Source organism: Dinoponera quadriceps, unplaced genomic scaffold (assembly GCF_001313825.1).
Source record: "Dinoponera quadriceps isolate SergipeBrazil2010 unplaced genomic scaffold, ASM131382v1 scaffold4585, whole genome shotgun sequence".
Taxonomy (NCBI): Eukaryota; Metazoa; Arthropoda; class Insecta; order Hymenoptera; family Formicidae; genus Dinoponera; species Dinoponera quadriceps.
Genome location: NW_014559030.1, coordinates 599,650 through 621,225, shown reverse-complemented (window position 1 = coordinate 621,225; position 21,576 = coordinate 599,650). Strand labels below are relative to the sequence as shown.

General features: G+C 47.5%; 1 protein-coding gene across 1 annotated transcript in view; it reads left to right on the top strand.

The window, feature by feature from the left end:
- The window catches only part of LOC106750148 (leishmanolysin-like peptidase), a 330,954-nt gene that overhangs the window by 257,869 nt on the left and 51,509 nt on the right, over nucleotides 1-21,576 (top strand). Inside the window, exon 5 of the mRNA XM_014630276.1 lies at nucleotides 16,582-16,664. Within this exon, the coding sequence (XP_014485762.1) occupies nucleotides 16,582-16,664 (83 nt within the window). The remainder of the gene's footprint in view (nucleotides 1-16,581; nucleotides 16,665-21,576) is intronic.

Below are 21,576 nucleotides of genomic sequence, written 5' to 3'. Positions count from 1 at the left end.
TTTTATGATTAAACATGAAACACTTCCTTCTCTCCCGCGGATCGCAGAATAATGAGAATACGAACGAATACGCCGCGGCGCAGGCTTCCTATCGTCAAAGTCGTGAATTATTTTATACACGGTAGAAAATGTTGTGTTAAATTTCACGTATCTCACACATATTCCAAACGGTCCACGCAAATTTGTCTCTTAATTCAACACGAGGTAAACACGTCGAAAGGTAACACAAATATATTATGTCAAAAATCAATACAAAATTAATATGTTAATCGACACTGAAGTATAAAATGTGTTATTTTGACACTCACACATATCGAATATCGACTCGATGCAAAATATATACGCTGAGATAGCACAAATTTAATATACACACAATATGTTAAATTAACACACGGGTACGTTAAAAATTCGACTATTTTAACAAGGATTTTTACACAAGTGCAAAATGTTTTTTACTGTCTACCAAATTGCAAGTGTGTATCGCGTGTTGTCAGAAGCTGAAGGAACGAGAAAAAGAGAAGCAACCGCTCGGATAATTTATACCTTAAACGCTACGCGATCGCGACGAGCTCCGAAAGCTCGAGCGAAACTTCCGTGTCGCGTACTTAACGAGAACTACATCTCCGAAACTGTAACAGTCGCGACGACGCTCTTATAATTCAACCGTGGATTCCGTTTTATAAATTATCGCGCGATTTCCAAATGTTGAGTAAACCCGTGCGTGGACGTGTGCACGTTGTGTGGACGTCGGCTCGATTTTCCGCCGAACTTTTTCACATAATCACGCGAAGGACTTGCGCGGCGCTATTATCGTCGCCGGGGGTGACAATCTCGCGAAGTAGCTGCCGTGAATGGAAACTTGTTAATGAGTTTGGTTGTCATTGACGCGAGATTCCCTCTCGGGGCAATTTAAACTAAAGCGTCATTGTATTTCGTTATTTATTCGGGACTGAAAAGGGGCGGCCATTTATAACCATTATCTGCTATCAGAGAGAGAGAGAGAGAGACTGAGGCGCAACAACGGAGGTGGGGTGTGTCTTTATGGCGAAGGAACATTCAATAGCGAATTATACAATGGCGTGAGATCCAGTATAAGATCGCTCCTCCTTGTGCGAAGAGTTTGATCGCGGAAACTTTTACAGGGCGGCGCGCACAAAGGGGACGACGTGCTGCCCCCGTGCCTTCCTCTCGGCGAGTCCTTTTTTCTTCCCCCGGAAAGTACGAAAAAAGAAAGTTTCGCCCGGCGAAAATCTTTACCCCCGCGACTCGTGAGACAATGGCGGTTTCGGTTCCTTCTCTCCCGCGTCTCGGGATCGAACCTCGGCAGCATCGCGGAGAAAAAGGTTCGCGTGATCGTCTTGTCGCTCCCGCGCTATTATATACGTTTCGTCGCGATAACTTTTTTTCCCGGAATTACTCGTACACTCGCGTTTATCTCGGCTCTCTTTTCGGGCGACAGGATCCGAGAAATAAATCCGCTTTATCACATCTACTAGTCAGTTTCGGTGCTTTTTCGACGCTGATCCACGCGCGCTCCGCGCTGCCAGCGAGCCGAGTATTATTTCATCGAGCAGACTGGAAATTTCTCGCCGAGTAACAGCCGGCGAAGTCGGCATTTTACGTGCGCAAGTTGTAGTAAAATTTCTACGGCGACGGGGCACCGTTGCGTTCTCTCTTAATTGCGAGCCGATTCAGAGCGAGGAAGAGAGAGAGAGAGGGGGGGAGAAAGAGGGAGTGACAGACGGTGGATATAAATCGGGCCCTCTCGCGAGCCCTCGCGGAATGGAAAAGGGACGTTTAACGCGGGAACTCTCGACGAAACTAACAACACCGTTTAAATTAATTCCTCCGCCGCGTTAAACACCCGCTACTCTACTTCTGACTACCGCACTTCCGCACGGCTATCGCCTCGCGATCGTTGTCGTGTACACACAGCCGGCCGGCAAAACACTGTTTGAAACAGTTCCGCGCGACAGGCACCGCCACTTTGTGTCGGTTTTCACCCTCCCACCCCCTCTCCCCCGCGCGTTTGCCACTGACGTTAATGCGGCGAATTATATGCGAACGAGTTCCGCGCGAGTGTGAGCGCGGAAACGGATTTAAACGATTCGTATTAGCGCAACAGTTATATTTCAGCCGGAGGTGCTGAGCGCGGGCTGTACCTCTCTTTCTCTTCCTCTCTCTCTCTCTCTTCCCCTTTCTCTCCCACCCTCCGTCGTTATTCTCCGGGATACGCTGTCTTCGTATTAACGGTTAATAAGCGCCGGTATTACGTTACATTAACGCTCGTAACGCCGGTACGTCGTCCCATCGTGCTGCGTGCTCCGATTTATTCTCCCACTCTCGGCGGAACGAAGCCTCAGAGTCGCGAATAATTATTGCGATTAACGGAATAAGAGCCACCACCGGCGCGCAACGCGAAATAAACGAGCGTGCGTGCGGCTTTAATATTTACCCGGGGGGAGGGGGGCCAGGTTTTTCGAAGTGCCGCGCGCACACACGCCTTGTTTACCGAAATATATACGGTTACGGGTGCGGTCGGCGGGGTGGGGCTATATTTATGCCGGGCGGATATTTCGCGGGCGCCCGAAAACACGAAGAAAAAGACCGAAATTGAACGGTGTTACCGTTTCCGCCCTCGCGCGCCGGTACTTGATGAACTCGCGTACAACCACTCGCCGATGGGAACGGTTTATCGCGCGTCGATCAACGGAAGCGACTTCTCCGGGGTACCGGCTGAAACTGCGACTGCGTCGTCACGGATGGCGAGCCTGATAAAGTGGCCGAAACTTTTCAGAAAATAGCACGAAAGAGTGAGACTTTCTATCGTAAGAGGCAGCTCCCTAGTAGAGATTCCCTGTATTTTTCTGAACAGTTGCTGAACAGTCATATTAACTTCCGTCTCCGGTAAATGAGGGGTGAAACTGCTTGGGACTCCAGCCGGAGATTCTAATAACCTTGGATTTGCGTTTAGCAACGCCGAGAACCCATGAAAACGAGTCAGTATGAAAGTACGATTATTACTTTTTGCGTTTCAGCTCGTTATATCGAATTCGTTCACTTAAAATTCGCCACGTCCGACTTCGAATGCGCGATCATCGATCCGAATAATTATACTAAACATCACTTTCGGTAACGATCTAATTAAACTTCGAATTACGGCCATTTTTTCTGACCTCCCAACCCTGACAAGCAAAGGGAACCAACGTGCGTCGGTCGTACGCGTGGCGGTGCATGGGCCGATATTTTTCTACGCATCGCCATGTGTGCGATCACTTTACCTTTTAGCGTCGGCGGCACGGTTTTGCTTCTGAAACGATTTCGGAGTCGAATTAAGCCGCACGTGCTCGCCGCTGAACTCGTCATCGTAACGGATTGCCGTCGGACGTTTCGGGTTTTAAAAGAATTACCGCTCTCGCAGTCGGTATTTTCATTTACATGCTCGTTCATTACTGCCCGCCACCCGCCGCGAGCCCTCCGGCAGCGATGAAAGCGTTATCTTGAATTAATTCATATCGCCGTCACATCGCGCGGGAAGATTGACAAGGGGAACGGAACAAGAACAATCGCGGGCGTAGTTGCGAATTTAACGCCGAAACAAGAACTGACTCCCCACATTCGCGGCTTCTCGCTACTCGCGCCCGAGAAGAAACGCCGAATTCTCCCCGTCTTTTTCCATGTTTCTCTCTTTTTTTCCCCCGGTACTTTACGCTCCGGAGTTACGTTGAAAAAGAGAGAGAAAAAAAAGAGGAAGAGGAATGTGTGCATATATTATAAAACATTTTTACGAGGAGGAACGATATTTCATGGGGCGCTGCGAATGATGTATTTCCGCGGGCCTCCGATTTATAGCTGACAATAGTGAGTCCTGGATTTTGGCCAACGGAAACGGAAACGTGTAAACAAGTTGGAGCATTTGCAAGCAGGTGTATCGATTTGTCATACACTATCGAGACATATGTCATTTCTGCACAATACTATCCCCTCCCNCCCCCCCCTCCCCCTTCCTCTCTCTCACAGGCATACATTTTTCGGATATATATTTCTCACGTATTTTTCGCATACATTTCTCACGTATTTCGCATGTATTTCGCGCCCGGCCCGTCCGCCATCGCATATATGGATTGCGAACGAATTAAATCGCGGATAATATTTCTCGCCGTGCTTTACGATCGCGCCGTCGCGAGCGTTAATCGCGAGACTAATTGAAACTTTTCCCGCGATTCCGTGCGTAAATACGATGCTGGCGACGTGGTCGATGCGGCGCGGAATAAAGGCCGATTGTACGCTCCGCGGAAGGTCGGATTTTTACGGTAAAACAACTGTTGATATACTTACTGAATGCGCTCGATTAGAGATTCGGCGCGGCCGGTTCAGCGAAAAAGAACCGACCTAACTAGATCTTCGAACTATATATTTTACTTTCGAGCTGTGCATTTACTTCACATCGTTCGACCCGCAACATTTCGCCGAATTATTCAGTAGCGGTTACCAAATTTTGTTACACGTCACTTAATGTTTCTTTCGGTTTACGTCGGCTCGCGATGTAATTTGGGCCGCGAGTTTCGACAGCGCGAGCGCGGACAGCCGGTATCTTTTTACGTAACCGTGTAACCGATACGCGATGTCGCCGGTGTCTCGCAGCGGGCGTACAGATGAAGCCGCAACAGGATGAAAAATTAAATAATAATTTGCAAACAAGCACGCGCGCGAATACGTTGCGCACGTGCCGGGCATCGCGTAATACACTCGCGTCCGCAAATGTTCCCGATAGCAGTATAGCGAAAAGTACAGCCCCTTTTAATCCTCGTTCTCATCCCGGCTCTGATTTTATTTGCGAACGCGCGTTGCGAATGAAACAGCTCGAGCGCGCTCGGTTGCGGGGCACGCTCTCGCGCCGGGGATTGATCAATAGAAATAATTAGCCGGATAAAAACGGCAACTTGACGATCCAGCCGGCTGCGTAAACCGGCCGGGGTTTGCGAAAACTCCGCGAATTTATGCCGAGATAAATTTCGCAAATTGCGCGACGCGTTAGCGCGATTGCGACTGCGCGTTTGTAATTTGCTGGCGAGCGGATGAAGTAGGTAACGACCTTCGGTCTCTGTGTGTAAACAGGCGGGGGTGAAAATCAGGATGCGCGTCCTCTTGTCGCGCGAGCACTGAAATCGGCGATTATATTTCGGAAACAATCGCGCAACGTCTCGCTTTCGGCGCGCCGCGGTACGCATCCGGTCAATGAGTTTCTATTAATTTCGAATCGGTATCCCCGTTATTTACTTAACGCGTCGTCGACGACGTAATGCGTGACGCGCGGTGTAATCTCGTACGTGACGATTTGTGTTCGTTCGGGAGATTAACCGTCTTACCTAACTGTGTGCATTTCACCGGCGGGAAATTTCAATCCGCATATATTTCTTCCGGGCGTGTAATTTAATGTTTACCGATGCATCGAGAATATTCTTTGTAGGGGGGCTATCGATTGTCCTTGCTTCTTTCCCTCCTGCGCCGCGATGGAGGAGCGGGCTTTTCTCGTAAAATACAATTTCCGATATCATAGAAGAAAAGCCGTTTTCGCAGAGGCAAGCAAAGTCGCGCTCCACACGAAAGCTCTTTACCGTCTTGATAGCTGATACTATTAAGAGGATCACGAGAAATCGAGCGACCCGTTTCAGAACGCTATATATATTCCGTTATCTCAAACACAATAATAATAATAATAATAATAATAAATTCTCAACCTTTCTCTCTCCTCCCCTCTTCTCGCACGTACGCTACTTTCGTGAGAAATATTTTAACACCGCTATGTCGTGACAGATTCATCGCGCGATGTATTAATTCGATTCAGAGGCCGCGTGCACGGGATTTATCAATCCACGTGAATTTGCACATGCGAGAACTTGGCCAGACAAATGACGCTGTTAAAACTTCGGACAGCTATCGGCGGTTGAGGGAAACCAGATCTTAATACTCGCATGTGTTTAATGACGGTGCGGTCGCGGACTGTCACCGGTGTGACGTTCCCCGGGACTCTGACCCGGAGAGTTGCAATAATATACCGATTCTCTCACAGTGTATCCCCACCGCCGAATCCAACCACTTGTCATGCACGCGCGAGAACATCACCATCGGATACTAACGCCCCATTATTCGCGTCACCGCGGGAGATAAGTGGATTTGTTTCTCCACCGGGAAATGAAAATTCATAAAGTAAAAGAGTTGTGCTTTTATCTTCAAGCGGTTTTTATCAGATTTTCTCAGAGAAATGACCGTTCTAAGCACACCCGGCTGTGTTTTCTTTCAAATATGCAGTGAAATCGATTGTCCACGTTTTGCCCGCGCTTGTTCGTCCACCGAGCTAAAACCAGTTGTTAACAAAGAAACCTAAGAAAACACAAGTAAAATTTAAACGTTGCTCTTCATCGCTGTTTACTACTAAGATCAATGTGTCCGATATCTAGGAGAGATTGTAGAATAATAGATGAACGCATTAATTTTTCACGTATAAATTATTTGGGAAAGACTCACTCACATTTTTCCTCAAGTTGACCCGCTCTTATCTTATTTTTCAAGGGCGAAACTTACATTTCCCATTATTATTAACATCTAAACCGCTCCGATGCATGTTTTCGTATCGATGTTATCAATCGAACGTTCACTCGCGCTTCGTCACAATCCACAATAGGAGCTCTGACGGTCCTCTTTCCGCGCTTAATTATCGGTCCCTCCCGTTTAATTGTGTTCTCCCGATCCTCAAGTCCGCGTCGATCTCACCGGTGGGTCAGAGCGATCTGTCTTTCCGACACGCGTTATTTTCTTCCGCAGCTCCGGCTACTTAGTCACCAGGAAGGCGCTCGCTCCATGAATAAAACGCTAGTTATCGAGATCGTAAATCGCGAGAGGCACGGCCGCGTTTGCGGCCGAAGTGGAAACAAGGCGCGCAGGGTCAGCCGCCGGAGCGGAACTCGTGCATCGCCCGGCGCGCTTGATTTATTCAGAAAATTTTCACCGCGATACGACTCTCCCTTCTGCCTCCCCCGTCCGCCCTCCTCCTCTCGGTATCGCACGGCTTTACGCGGTAAGTCGAATAATTGCCCCCCCCCCCCCCCCCGAGAGAGTAAATGAATCTAATTGCATCTAAAATTTAAATGGGACGCCCGGCATTTGCATTTAATACCGACGCCTAACTAGCTGTACGAAGCTCGATAAAGCGAGGACCGGGCTGCCAGATGCGTCGCGCGCGGCCCTCAACGTGGCCGCAAGATCCGCCGGAAACCGACGTTTCCTTGCAAAGACGCTCTATTGTTGGCGCCCGGTTATGCCGGCGACTTGTCGGCCGATTGTACGACACGCGCGGACACCGTCTCGGACACCGTTTCGAACACGTTGTCAAGTTAATGGGATCCATCGGCGAGCTCGTCGTCGCGGTTCGTGCTCTTCCGCGCGAAGATTCAAATCCACGTCGTCTCGAGTTCGGGATTGTTGTCGCTACGGTGAAAACGATCCCGGCACGACGACAGGGAACATCGCGGAATATCGAGTCCGGGGACAAAAGAGAAAGAGAGAGAGAGAGGGAGAGAGCTCGTCGTGTTTGTCCGATGATGTAGCGTGCAGATCGTCGGTCCCACACGGTCGGCACACTCCGGAGGATTTCCGACTCGCGGAATCATCGAGGAATATTTATCCGCAGCGGAAAATCTATCTTGACGGAAGTTTCATGTGGTCAGTTCGGAATTCTCTCGCTTTCTCACGGTGACTGGAAACAGCGGCCTACGAAGGTCGATGTTTAGCAGGCGGGCTCACTCGGCTACGTTGGAAACTTGCCGCTTGATCGCTCGCACGCAGATACGCTTTCGAACATGACACGAAAGGAATTACTTCATCAACGGCGTAACATCAAACTTTGACCTGTCCTCGAATAGCTCGGGAGTCTGCTGCGGGAGCCGTTACCAGGGGGGAGGGGGTCTCAATACGAAAGGCTACTTTGATTGCCTCGGTGACGTAACGTCGAAGCGCCGAAACCGAGTTGCTGTAACTAACGCGACGCGGACGAAGAGGAGGTGGAAGGTAATGCGAAAATTAGAGTGCCCTGTCCGCGCCGGTTAATATCCAGCGCAGGTGTTCGAGGCGTACGCGCGATACAGCTCGGAAGTGAATTGTTTGCTTTTGCGCTGAAAAAATTGTGTGCATGTGAGCTAAATTACGGGTACGTAGTTATGCGATTTTACATCATAACTTGATTACAGGCATCAATCCAGGTGCGCGTAATTTCGGTCGAGATAGTCCTAACTTGATCCTTTAGGCTTCCACAGTGTGGATAAATATTCGATCTGGTTTCCGAGTTAGCGCCGCGTCCTCTGTGGATTTGTTCCCGGCGTTTCCTGAACATTTCAGTCCGCTTCTTGTCAACTTTTTCTTATTTCAGACTCGTCTCATTTCCCCCGGACTTCATTGATTGACTGGAACTTCATTGATTGATTGCAACAACGCTTTTAGTTGGTCCTTTTATATATTATTATTGTTTATTATCGATTGTTGATCAGGGGAGAATCTTCTTCGGATTGATTTCATTTGTAAGATTCTCATCGTAACGAAAGGAGAAATACCGGTAACCGTTTCGAGTTGGACCTATGTTTTGCAAGACGTCTTCTACTTCAATTTACATCAGAAACGTATTCCTTAAGTTTCCATGATATTTCATGTAACATCCTGTGTTTCCTTCGTGGTACAATGATGCTGTGCCGTCTGGGATGGATGACTAATGCCACGCGATTTGTATTCGACATGTGTGCGCACGTGAATCGTGTACACATATAACGTTCTCCCGCGTTGATCGAAGTATGAGCAGCGTATCGCGTTGAAAAAACAAGTCCAATTGAATATCCGAGGCCCTCATCCGATCCGGACGCCGTCCGAAGTCGATCCGAACAGCGCGGCTGTTCCGGCAAATTGCATTAGAGAATTAAACGCGCGGTACTTGTCCGTCTCGCATTTTGCTCACTCTCGGAATCTTCGCGGTATTTTCGTAATGGCAATATGGCGAGGTGCTTTCTCTCCGCTATCCCGGATTGCTCGCGAAATGTCGAGGATTCCTCATGGCATTCTGTTCTCTTCGTTTCCCCGCGCCCGTCGCCGGGCATATCAATAAAGCCGGAACTTTTTGTTGAAAAAGACGCACACACCCCCCACGGTAGGCGGGGTAGCACTTTCCCTTTGCATTCTCGCCCATTACGAATCCCCTGACATAGAAAAGAATGCTATCCGTCTTTTAATAAAGGACCAAGCCGGCGTTGTCGGCGGGACAACGAGCGCTACCTTCCCGCGATTAATCTGATTTTTAAATTGGAAAATTAAATACGATCGGGGCGCGCGTGATTGATCTAAATTACCTTTTGATACGTCGGAAATCTGTCGGCACGTCGCACGTAACAAATGAGAAATTTATTGATGCATCGCACGCGGTGGGCGAGAGGAGACANGAGAGGAGACAAGCCGGGGCAGGAGGGTAGGAAAGGGGGGGGGGGGAGGCTGGAAGGTACGCGAGATGTATGGATCGTTAATAAAGTTACTACCACTGCGCAACATCGCGATGAATTCCCTCCTCACCGCCGCCGTGTCCCGGAATAGAATAAGCACGGAAACCGTACCTCTAATCCCGTCCGAGGTGAGATTAAAGGAAACGTCGGCGAAGTTGCCGTTAGGCATATTCCGCCCTCCCAATAACCCCAAGCCGGCAAACTGCTCTTGATCTCGTGCCAGCGTGAGGGACGACGTTAGAGCGTGAACTTTAGAATGCGGCACTTAATTCCGCCGTCCCCGTCATAGCGCGAGCGAGCGAGCGAGCGCGTGCTCGTCGCGACTTTACGCGCGCAGATAGCGCCTCCCTCGCAGGAAGGCACCCGGACGGAAGGGGCGGCGGGCGGACTGATAAGGCGGCGCGGGAGTTACGCAATATTGTGATAAAGGCGAACGTCGGCTCTCCTGGGTGATAAACGCGACGCGGAGGCGACGTAGACGCGCGCGACTCCACGCGGGTATATACGAGGCGAGAAACGTGGCATCCCGTCGCGAACGCTCGACGAAACGTGAAGAGGTGCCGGGGAGAAAGTGAATGTATATATGTGTGTGTGTGTGTGTGTGTGAAAGGGAGGGAGAAAGAGAGAGAGGAACGGCAGCTAACGAGGATAAAGGGCACGGCGTAATGGACAGTGCGCGCTGAAATTCATGCCGGGCCGTAAGAAAAATTGGTCCCGCCGCGGCGGCGGCGAGGAACGTCCGCTTTCCTCCCAGCGGAGAATTAATTCGTTGGAACTTATAACACGTATCTCCGGCGCACACGGCCGTTCGGTAAAGTGCGGTTGTCATTAGCGGCGAGGATGTCGAGGGAATTTTTAATCCGCGAGGGGCGTCGGCTTTCGTTAACTGAAGTCTCGGGGAAGTTATTGATCGCAACTTCGGCGCTTCGAGTCGCGATGAAGCTATGCCTCCTCTCGGATTCCTCTCTCGAGGTCGAGCCCACTCGAAATTTCGTAAGCGGTCGACCGTCGAAAGAGAGCTTCCGCCAGGTAATGATAAGTTACGCATCACATTCGCGAGAAGAGAAGCGTGGCAAAGCGGCAATTTTCCTTTCTTGTCTAGCCGCGTAGAAAATTCCCTGAGATCCGACCGAGCCAGATTTTCCGTGATAATTATAGGTTCCAGTCGGAAAGCCTAGGTGGGAATTGTTTAATGCCGGTTAGAAATTTCATATTTCACACACACGATTCTAAGCGGTAAACGTAAACACAGATCCTGTTTGGTCATCCCCGGCATTTTCCCAAAGATTTTCATTCTACAGTACGAGATCAAACGAATTATTATATGCACGGTATTGAGCATAGTAACATTAAAAATATAATATAGAAATAATAATAAATGTAAATATAAATATATATAATAAATTTAAATAATAAATATAAATAAGAAAAAAGTAATCCTGTTTCTCAATCTTTTAACACGTTCATTGCCAATCACGCGATATGCAAGTTCTCACCAAACGGCCGATCACGCGTTATCGCGTAATAGATATTTAGAGTACATAAACCCTATGTACATAATAATAAAAGCATATAAATAATATATTAGCTTATTTTGAGCACAATAAAAACTAAATAAAAGAATAAAAAAAATTTGGCCACCACACGAAATTCCAATTTTCAGCTTGGCAATGAACGTGTTAATCTGATATTTGGTCAGACTGTCACTCAACTTGATATTCAATTATGTTGTTTATATTAAACAAACCCAAAACGAACACGTGTACTAAATCCGAAGAAACCCCTTTCCCCGTGTATTATAATCAACGTCTATGCTGTGTGTGGGAAAATCCGGGCAAACTTTCACGCGGGATCACGTCGTACCTTCGACGAGACATCACGGGACTTTTAGTCGCGCGCGAATGACCACGGAATATCTCGCGGATAACGGCGGGACGAGCGGAATTCGATGGAATTTGGATAAAGAGATCTCTGTGTATTTAGGAGGATAAAATAATATTGCGCCTCGCTACTCGTCCTCCGAGCAGAAACGAAAGTTCGAGAGTTTGGACAGGTGTATCTTTGCCGTGTTTATCCGCGCGTGCGCGCGGATTCCACATCGTAACGGATAAAAATCTCGCAAGTGATTTCGGTGGAGGATGCGATTTCGGCGCGGATTATTTTCCTTTCCACCTCAATCCGTTGATGCACTCGGCTGAAAGTGTATCTTCCCTTTTACCGTTTACCATCACCGCCGACGACCATTACCGGAGAGAGAGAGAGAGCTCGCAACTTTTCGGGGTGAATCCGCACGCCGTGTATCGCAAACGCGTGCATAAAATATCCCCGGGATTCCCCGACAACGAGTCGTCGGTACGTGGGAGAGACGGGAACCGAAACGTCGCGGGCCGGCTGATAATTATCACGCTCGTTGGGGCCGAGCCGGGCTCTCATTTTCAGAATCGCATTCCCCCGTAACGCTCGGACACATTACGCATGCGGGATTCGCGAAATAAAATCCAGGAGGCCGAATTAATCGCTCGCAATTCTACGGTGGAACCAGCTGGCAGTCGCATACGCTAAATAGGTCGTTTCCGGCGACCGGAGCGTTATTGTCCAGCTCGGCATGGCTGCGGAATCCGGCGAGTCTGCTGAAAAATCAAAAGGGGCGGGCGGGGAGTGAGCGAGCGAGCGAGTGATCAACCAACCTTCTGCTGCTGGATCTCTCTCTCTCTCTCTCTCTCTCTCTCTCTTTCATCCTCTCCGAAGCCCTTTTAGCGTTCGTCCTTCTCGCCGTTCTCGTTTTACCTTTTCCCTCCCCCTCGGCGAGCGTTGACGCAGCGCCAAATTGAATTCGGCCTCGCGCGACGGTTCGTGAATAATTTTGCGAGAGCACCCGCGTGTCGTCTCTGTCAACAATAATCGGCCAGTTGTCGCGCGTCTCTTCCCATCTTGCGCGCGCGTACTGCGGTCTACGATTGCTGTTAAAAAAATTGAGGGGGGGGGGATATATATATATATATATATATATATATGATAAAAAAATATGTCTATATAATAAAATAACGACGCCTCGCCGAGCGCGCGGTCTCGTCGGGGTTCTCTCTTTTATTTTATCCGTCGCGCGCGCGTATCGATTTATTCATCGCGGAAATCGAGCGTAACGAGGCGCAAAATGCCTCCAAACATTGGCCGCTGTACCTGTCCACGTTCCATTTCGTATTCCACCCTTTCCGCGTTCTTGCGGTCAGCTCTGTCCGCTTTTTCCTTAAATAAGTTACCACCGCGAGCACAGCCCCCGCCGTCGGCGCTATTTCGTTCCCCTTCCGCGCAGTTCGCCTCGTCGCCGTTTAAACACACTACCGCCGAATTTCCGCGGCGACCGCATCGCGATAATTACGGCGCTCGCGACTAAGCGCGACGCGAATAAATTCCCGGCTCAAGTCGCGCTCAACCGAGTGCCAGTCTTATCGGATAGGTTAACCTCAGGTTTTCATGAGATTACCAATCTGTGGCAATCTTAGCCTTCTCAAATATCATAATGTAAATCTGTCTCTTCGACAAGCGATGTAATCGCACGGAAATGAACGAAGGACTCGTATACTACCCGAGTCGTAATTTCAGTTCTACATTAAGTCTATTTAGTTCTATATTAAGCCCTCGGAGGTCTTCTATTGTGCTTTCTTGATGCTACAAGTGGGAAACAAGTGGGAACTTATTTCCGTTTTCTCCCACCTGAAGACTTAATATAAAATTTAAAATTTCTTGGAAAAATATTAATATCAATTCAATATTTCTCGTATAGATATATTTAAATTAAGAATTGAATCAGTGTGAAAATTTTTCCATTCAATATTGTTTTCACTCAATTCATGAAAATTATTCTGGAATAACAAGAATATGATATTTTTCGCGGGACCATATAGAATTTCTTCATATAAGCAAGTTTTATCTTCATAGAAGGTTATACATTCTTGTTCACACATTAATGAAAATGAAATTTTTTCCCGTATACGTCAAATATTTGTAATGTTCTGATATTTTCGGAAATAATTCGGAAGCAAAAAATTGACGAAAAAAGTTTTTCCACCGTACTTTGATAGATATCGATAAAGCCGGAATTCAAATTTAATCCAATATCCACGATACGCACAGAACGTGTCAGAAAAATACCTATCAATATTCCACATAATAAAATCTCCTCACCGCGGCCTGCGTGATTTCGAAAATACGTTGTGTACGACATGTGCTTACAGATTTTTTTTTTGTATTTCGTTCTGTATATATATATATATATATATATATATATATATCTGGGAATGTATTGGCGCGCGCGTATCACCGATTCCTCTGTCTGGTGAATTTTATTTTACATTTCTTCCTGACAGCGAGTTTACATTTTAACGATCACATTAAATAATCGTTCAAACGTTTTTTTCCCCCTCCCCGCAGTGAAAGATTGCACCGTCGAGATAGGAGTACGTTGTTATCTCCTGAAACGGTCTTGCATTATTAAACAAACGGAATATCAGTCTCGAATCATAATTTCCTGGCAATGTGACAGTTGATTTTCTCTCTGAGCGCCCGTAAATAGGAAGAAAATGTAATGGAAACGCGTGCGCCGGCGGGAACGCGAGGCTGTTAACGGCGGTTTCCTTCCACGATGCAATCGGCGAAAAATAATTGCGGACAAAGGAAATCAAGCGCTCGCGCATTCGAAGTTCCATTCGCTCGAGTCCGTTTTAATTATCAAGAGCTCGCCACTAGGCCGATATTAATGACGTACGTTCGTTCGAACGTGAAGTTCTTTCTTTCTCCCTCCCTCCCACCCTCTCGCCGCGTGTTGTTGCCTCGGTTTCCTGCTCGCTGATGGTAACGACCGCGTTCGTTCAAGGTAGCCGGAAGTAATGCGCGCCATTTCTTTCTTTTCGCACTTCTTCGATGTTTACCAAAATAAAAAAAAGCGCTTGAAAGAGAAGGGAGGTCGATCACGAAGAGGAGATCTTGAAACGAGTCTAACGACTCGCGGAACATCTATATCTTATGTTCATTATTATCGCTTTAAAGTATATACAGTATCTCCTTAAGGTAAGATGAGTTTTTTTAACAATTTATCGAAACTTACACTAAATATAGATTTAAATATGACATAATTATTGGCATAACGATTGACTATTTGGATGCTGAGATATTCGTAACATAACACTTTCCATACGTATTCCTTGAGATTGATATCATATTCATAACTTCTATTTTTAATTTCTTCTAAATTACATTTTGAATTTTAAAGAAAAACTATTGATATTCAGGAGTAACATGGAGACATTATACAACAATTTGGAAATTGTGAATTGAATGTTTTGGAAATCTAGGCATAGAAAATTTACGGTTCATAATAATACCCGCCATATATATGACGGTTATTATTATATGACGGTACTTATAAATATTAAATATTTTTCCCTCAGTTTGGCGACGAGAAGTTTCTGTCTTTTTTCTTTTGTTGTTTCTTTAATTGTTATTGCGATTATAAACACATGGTAGTCCCTCGCGAGTCTGCTTTGTAGTCTCAGAATTACGTGTGAAATAATTCGACAGCGGTAATATACCTTCGATTTCCCCGAGTCTCATCTCGAGATCTCTATATTTGAGAAACGTGTCACAAGACACAGTCGCTAATTCAGTTCCGTTCCTCGCAGACATTGCCGTCTCATCAGGGGAAAGAAAATTACACGAAGTCCCGCTCCGTGGAAGAAATGTAACGAAGAATATCTCTGCGCTTTTTTGCCCCAGACATTTATAATTATTAAGGTGTATTATGCCGGACCGCTCTTCTCTGTCTCTTCTTAGTCTCATATTTGCCCTCGGGCAATACCTTTGTCTTTGGGTCTCTCTTTTTTTTCCTCCGGCCTTTCTCTCTTTCTCTCTCCTTCCCTCGCTCTCTTTCTCGCAAGTGTTATATTCAAGGAATGAAAACTATATTATAAAAAAGCGCCCCGCGTGTCTTTTCACATGTCTGACGACGTGACTCCATTTCGTCTTGGTAAAATCGTGCGGTTTCACGGCGAAATTTCTGTGTTCTCCGCGTTCGTTCGGGTTTTTATTAATATTTTCCCTTAATTTCTCGTGATCTCTGCAGGGGGGAGGGAGGGGGGAGAAATATGTGAGATGGCAGATCCCGCGATATGGAGTGTTATGATAATTTCGTGTTGCACTCTCGGCGCGTATAATTGCAGATGATAAACGCGAGGGACGCGTTTCTCCGGGGTCGACCGTTGGAAGATCTCCAAGCGTGATCGCGTCGCGCGGATGCGGGAGTTAAAAATTGCGGCGCGATCCTCGCGCGACGCCGTCAGCCCCGGAATTAATCCCGAAAAGAGCGTCCCTTCGCAAGACCGCGATTGCGCTGCATTATAGAAGGGCGTAATTTTGTTGTTGCACGCTCCGGGCGAAACTTCATAAAGCCGTGCGCGCTTTTTCCATCCGTCGGGGGGAGCTCCCGCGTTATTTCATTTTTCCGCTGTTTTTCTCACCGTCCGCCCTCGCTCCCACACGCGATTTCGCGTTTCACCGCGGAATGTTGTTGCGTAACGATTATCCCCCTTCGCGATGATACTTCTCGAGCGAGCGGATTTCATCTCCCTTTCTCTTTCTTCTTCTATTTTCTCTTCCTCGTCGGCGCACCTCTCGTGCTTCGAATTAAGCCTGATCGCGGCGCGTCGCGTGGACAACGATTCGATCTCGAACGGTTAAATTTAAGTTTTCGTACGTCGAGTCTTTATTCTTCGCTCAGAATAGATTAGAACAGGTATCTCTTGGATTTGCATCATTAGGGCTGTGTTCTTTTTGGGCGCTCGCTCGTTGTGAGCGTCATTCTCTTTATTGTTCATCGCATAACAAAGGAAGATAGAATGACGCTTGCGGCGCGTGAGCGCTCAAAGAAAGCGCAGCTTAGATATAGCGGGGAACGAGCGGTCGTTTGTGGGTGTACCGTGAGTGGACCGTGATGCGTGCTCGCGTGTCGGACCTCGTCGAATTTAAATCCTCCTTTGTCGTTTGATTTCAGAACACCATTCTGCCCGAGGCAGTGCATTTCTGGGAACGAGCGTTGATGGTGCGGGAGACGAAGAGCACCATTAGACTGAATAGGTAAGCCTCAGCTATCTCTCTCTCTGGGGTTTCCACGGCTAATGGCGATTCCAATTCGGATATTATTCGGGCATCCGAGCCCGAAATTTTGATGTTACTCCGACGCTCTTAACCAGTTAACTGTGGCGATCTCTTTGCAAAGCGCCCACCAGTGTGTGTCGCGATAATCAAGCGAGTTAGCTCTCAGGAAGTTATAAATCCAACTCAAATTATTTATAATTTTCATTTGTTTGTTTCATTTCGTCTTGACCTCTAAACATTTTACCCATATTAAAATTTACGAATATAATTTAGTTTTCGCCAGAATTACAATTTAAATATCAAATTGTATAAAATTTTACGCATGACGGATATAGTCGTCATGACACAAGATTCTGCCACAGCTCCATGACGGATATAGTCGTCAAACACACTTAACTGGTTAAGGATAATTTGCGCTTACTTAGGCGGCTTTTAGATTAACGTGTGCGAATCTATTTTGCTATCTTTGCCCCTACTGTACCGTAGAATTAAAAGTTCAACGCATATCCAGAATTTCGACTGAGATATTTTCGCTATTTCGCTTTTTCAATCGCCGTCGTTCGTGCGTTTCGACTTGTGGAGAGATTACGATCGGACGATTGATTATTGATTATCGGGAACACATTAACGCGAGCTCGACGATGACGAGCACTCCCGTCGAGTTAATCATTCGCAGCTCGAATTTTCCCCCCCGTTTTTCCGAAACGTTGATGCGGTAGAATCGACGGAGGATGTGAATTATCAGGTGTTTACGGGGAGATGGGAGATTTTATAATCAGCTAATACGCGCGCGTGCATTTTTCACAGCAAGGCGCGCGGCCGGCTTTAGACGGGAATTATAAATATCCCATTTCGTAATCGTGTTGGTGTTATAGAATATTAATGACTGGAAAATCGCTCGACGTATGCCGGTAACCGCGCCGGTGCCGTGGAATATTAATGAAACACGCGGCCTTTTTTCTCCGTTCTCTCCTCTTCCCCTTTTTTTCGTTAAGACCGCGTTAGGACAGCGAGAATAAAATGGGAAGGGGGGAGGGGGGAGTACCATACGCGGGGAGAATATTAACGCTAGATGATATAATCCGCCGAAAAGCGTTTTGCATTATTCTATCTTAACACGCGGCGCGTGTATATACGCGAGTCGCCGCGTTTATTTGCATAGAGACCGAGATGCCGGGCTAAAAGCGTGTGAATATGTATCGCACGTATTTGCGTTTCGCGCAGCCGTTCATCTGATTTACCGGCGGGAACACGTACCTAGGCGTTATTATGGTCCTATAATATAATTGCGCGCGCGTACTCCCGCTCGTGATCCAATACGTTGTGCCGAGATGAATTAACGTTCATCGGAAAAGTGAACGCTCGACAAAGCGATGGTAGGAACACGATCTGTTGGCCGATATTAACTTTGATATCGTATGACTATCGAACTCGAGCTCATCGGAGAGAGAGAGAGAGAGGGAGAGAGATGGAGCGCGAACGTTTTCTCCCATCTATTTTGAATTTTATCATCAATTTTGAAAATTGCTTTTTACGCGATACTTACGGAGATACTCCGCAACGCAACGGTCGCCGACGACCGCACCTAACGATATCGTATCGTCGCGTCAGGTGCGCCGGGAAAATGCGAAATATCAACGCGCGCGCGCGTGGCCGATACGTTTTTGCAATAACCACGCGGGCATCGATGGGGGTTGGGCTGTAATGCCCGGCGGGGAGAGCATCGGGAGGAGATAAATGTTCGCCGTTCGTTCTGGTCCTTTTTCCGGACACGGTTGGAGCTCCGGCGGTTCGGTGCCGCCGCAGATACGCAAGCAACCTAAATTAATGCGTCCGTGTCCGTCGGCCGGATAAACAGAACACATGGAAGTGCACGGTGCATATAAAGTCACGCGTACACATAACCACCGCGTAGTTATGCGGTTTTCTGCGCGTGTAAACAAGAGCCGCATACTTCCCGCGTTTCTAACGAGGCGTGACTTTTCGCCACGATACTCTCTCTCTCTCTCTGTCTCTCTCTCTCTCTTTCTCTCTCTCTCTCTCCTTTGCTATCTCGCTGTCGGCGCTGTACGCCCGCCGAAAGTACGCGCGCGCGAACAGCCATTCGTGAGGACAATGTAGCTACGAGTTTTCCGTGATTACGGATTTATGCACGGCGCGTGTACGAACGGCACCGCGTAAAAGAGTTGTAACTCGCACCACTAAGTTTCCCCGCACGACGCATTGAAACTGTCACGCACGAATGGAGTGCTCGCGCGTAACTGCGGAAGTAAAAGCGAAGCCAATTAAACCACGCGCGCGATTCGTGAAATCGAGAGAGGAAGATGACTTCGTATTTCCTAAGTTCGTCGACTATGAAAGATTAATTTCATCGAATCAAGTGTCCTTTCTTTTCTATCCCCCTCCTCCCTCCGCTCTCCTTCCCACTACTATTAGGTTGGTGCATATGAAATGTCGGATTCTTAAGTGATTGTATAAAACTGTATATCTTTCTTCAAAAGCTGTTTATTCAATCAAAGTATGCTCCATTCGCTTCAATACACTTCTCCCAACGAGATTTTAAAGCGTAGATGCCTGTCTTAAAAAAATTTTGGTCTTTAGAATTAATAAACTCTGATATCGAGTTTTTTAGACTGTCTTCATTTTCATGGTGTTTGCCTCTTAAAAACAGCTCTAAATGCTTGAAAAAATGAAAATCGGTCGGCGAGAGATCCGGTGAATATGGTGGATGCTGCAAAACTTCATATTCCAGTTCGTTCAGTTTCGCAATTGTTTTGTGCGATGTGTGCGGCCGAGCGTTGTCATGGAGCAGTAGCGGGCCATGCCGATTCACAAGCGATGGGAGTACAATTTGGTGTCTCAATATCGTTGTATGGTCAACTTTCATCCTGATAGCAAGTTCCCTCGTGGATACGGCTGGATCCGCTTCCACTAGAGCCTTCAGGTCATCATTATTCACAGACGTTTTGGGTCTTCCGCGCGGCTCATTTTGCAGTGAAAAATCGCCAGTCCGAAATTTTTCGAACCAACGCTGCACTTTCCGATTGTTAACCGTATTCTCCCCAAACGCTTGGTTTATGTTGCGTGCAGCTTTTGCAGCACTATTACCAAGTTTGTACTCATATAAGAAAATGACGCGAATGTCGGCAGAATTCATATCGGTAATAAACTCAAAAGAAATAAAAAAGGGAAGACCTTCGAGAAAACCTATTTTGTTGAAATGAGTCTCTGGCAATGGACAATACGAGTATGAATGAGGTTATGCCAAATACAAAAGTATAACGAAAACAGGGAGGAAAACGTCCGCATGTAAAGAGAATGCGACATTTCATACGCACTAACCTAATAATACCACACTACTGATTACTAATAACAACCAGACGCGTTTGCAAGAAGAAACAGCCACTTCAGCTTCTCCCTACTGCACGTAGATGAAGTTTGTCCGAGTTCTGTACTTTTATAGTCGGAAAACGTGAATATGTCGACTTTCCGTACATACGTCAGTTTTCGTGCTTTTCCTCTACGTGCGGAAGGCTAAAAATCGGTGCGGTAATAAAAAGTTTTCAATCCGGGGGCTGAACGATGCGGCGTACACGACGCCGACCGTGCGTTTCGCGCTTGTGTATTCATTTTCATCCCACCTCTTTTCCTTCGCGCGCTTTTCTCTCCCCGTCTAATGCACAGGCAGCGCAAAAATGTATGCATTAAATGCACTTCTCTTATATCCCGGTATAACGCAATACCTGATAATAGAGCGATTATCCCGTCATCCGAGTCCTCGCCCGCGGGTGTCCCGGCAGAAAAAGCTCCACGCTTCCGGTATTTTAGCGCTACCGCGAGCAAAGGGTGCCGAGGGTGAAAATTATGTGCGCGCGGCACGGCTACCCTTCGCTCGAGTCCCCACTGTCAGTGGAAATTCGATCGATCGCGGATGGACGTGCGCGAGTTTCTTCAGTTTATCGTGCTCGAGCGAGTATCCCGCACCCTTATAGGACGCCGACATTCTATGGACAAAAGGGAAGAGAACCTGCGGCACGTAGAGAGAAAGAGAGCACACGAGGGAAAGAGAGAGAGAGAGAGAGAGAGAGAAAGAAAGAGACAGAGAGGGAGAGATGAATATTTATCGTGCTCTCACCGGGAGAATTTTCCCTCAAACGCAATTTTAGACACAAGATACAAGAAAAAAAATATAAAATGTTAAGAGAGAAAGAGGATGGGGAGATACAGCGCGCGGAGGTGCGCGTGTGAAGTAATAAAACAAGGGGAAGGCGCGCGTGCGCCGCTTCGATTCCGGGGCACTACATCAATCTCTTGCCAGCTCTCATTCCTACTGCTGCCAATAAAAATCCAGCCGGCGAGACCGACGACGGTAATCTTCGCGCGTCAGCTGCCTCCTCGCGAAAAACTTCGCGCGACGTTTATCGATCCTCCTATGTATCATTATATACCCGTTTCCCGCGTCACGCGAACTCACCCTTCCCGGGGAGATAAGCGAAGCACCGGCCGCTGCGTCTGCCTCTAGAGTGTGTTTAATGGAGCCGATCGGCGAGTGAAGACGTCAGATTTTGCGAGAGAGCGGGAGAACCGCGATCGTTCTCGCGTGACCGTCGCTCCTACATCGTTTCCTGCGCCGCGTACTTGAGGAATTTCAGGCGACGGTGGCCACCGGTATCCGCATAAGTACAGACAAGTTGCGAAATTGTCCCGACAGGATTAACCTTCCCGGTGTACACAACGGGGAACGGGGGTGGGAGGGGGGAGAAGAGCCGGAGAGCTCGGTGGTACTACAAAGTAGCGCGTATGAGCGCCCACGTGGAAACGGTTTATGCATATATTCATGGCGAAAGAAGGCGCAACGATTGCCGGTGTAACAAAAGAAGCTCGGGGGGGG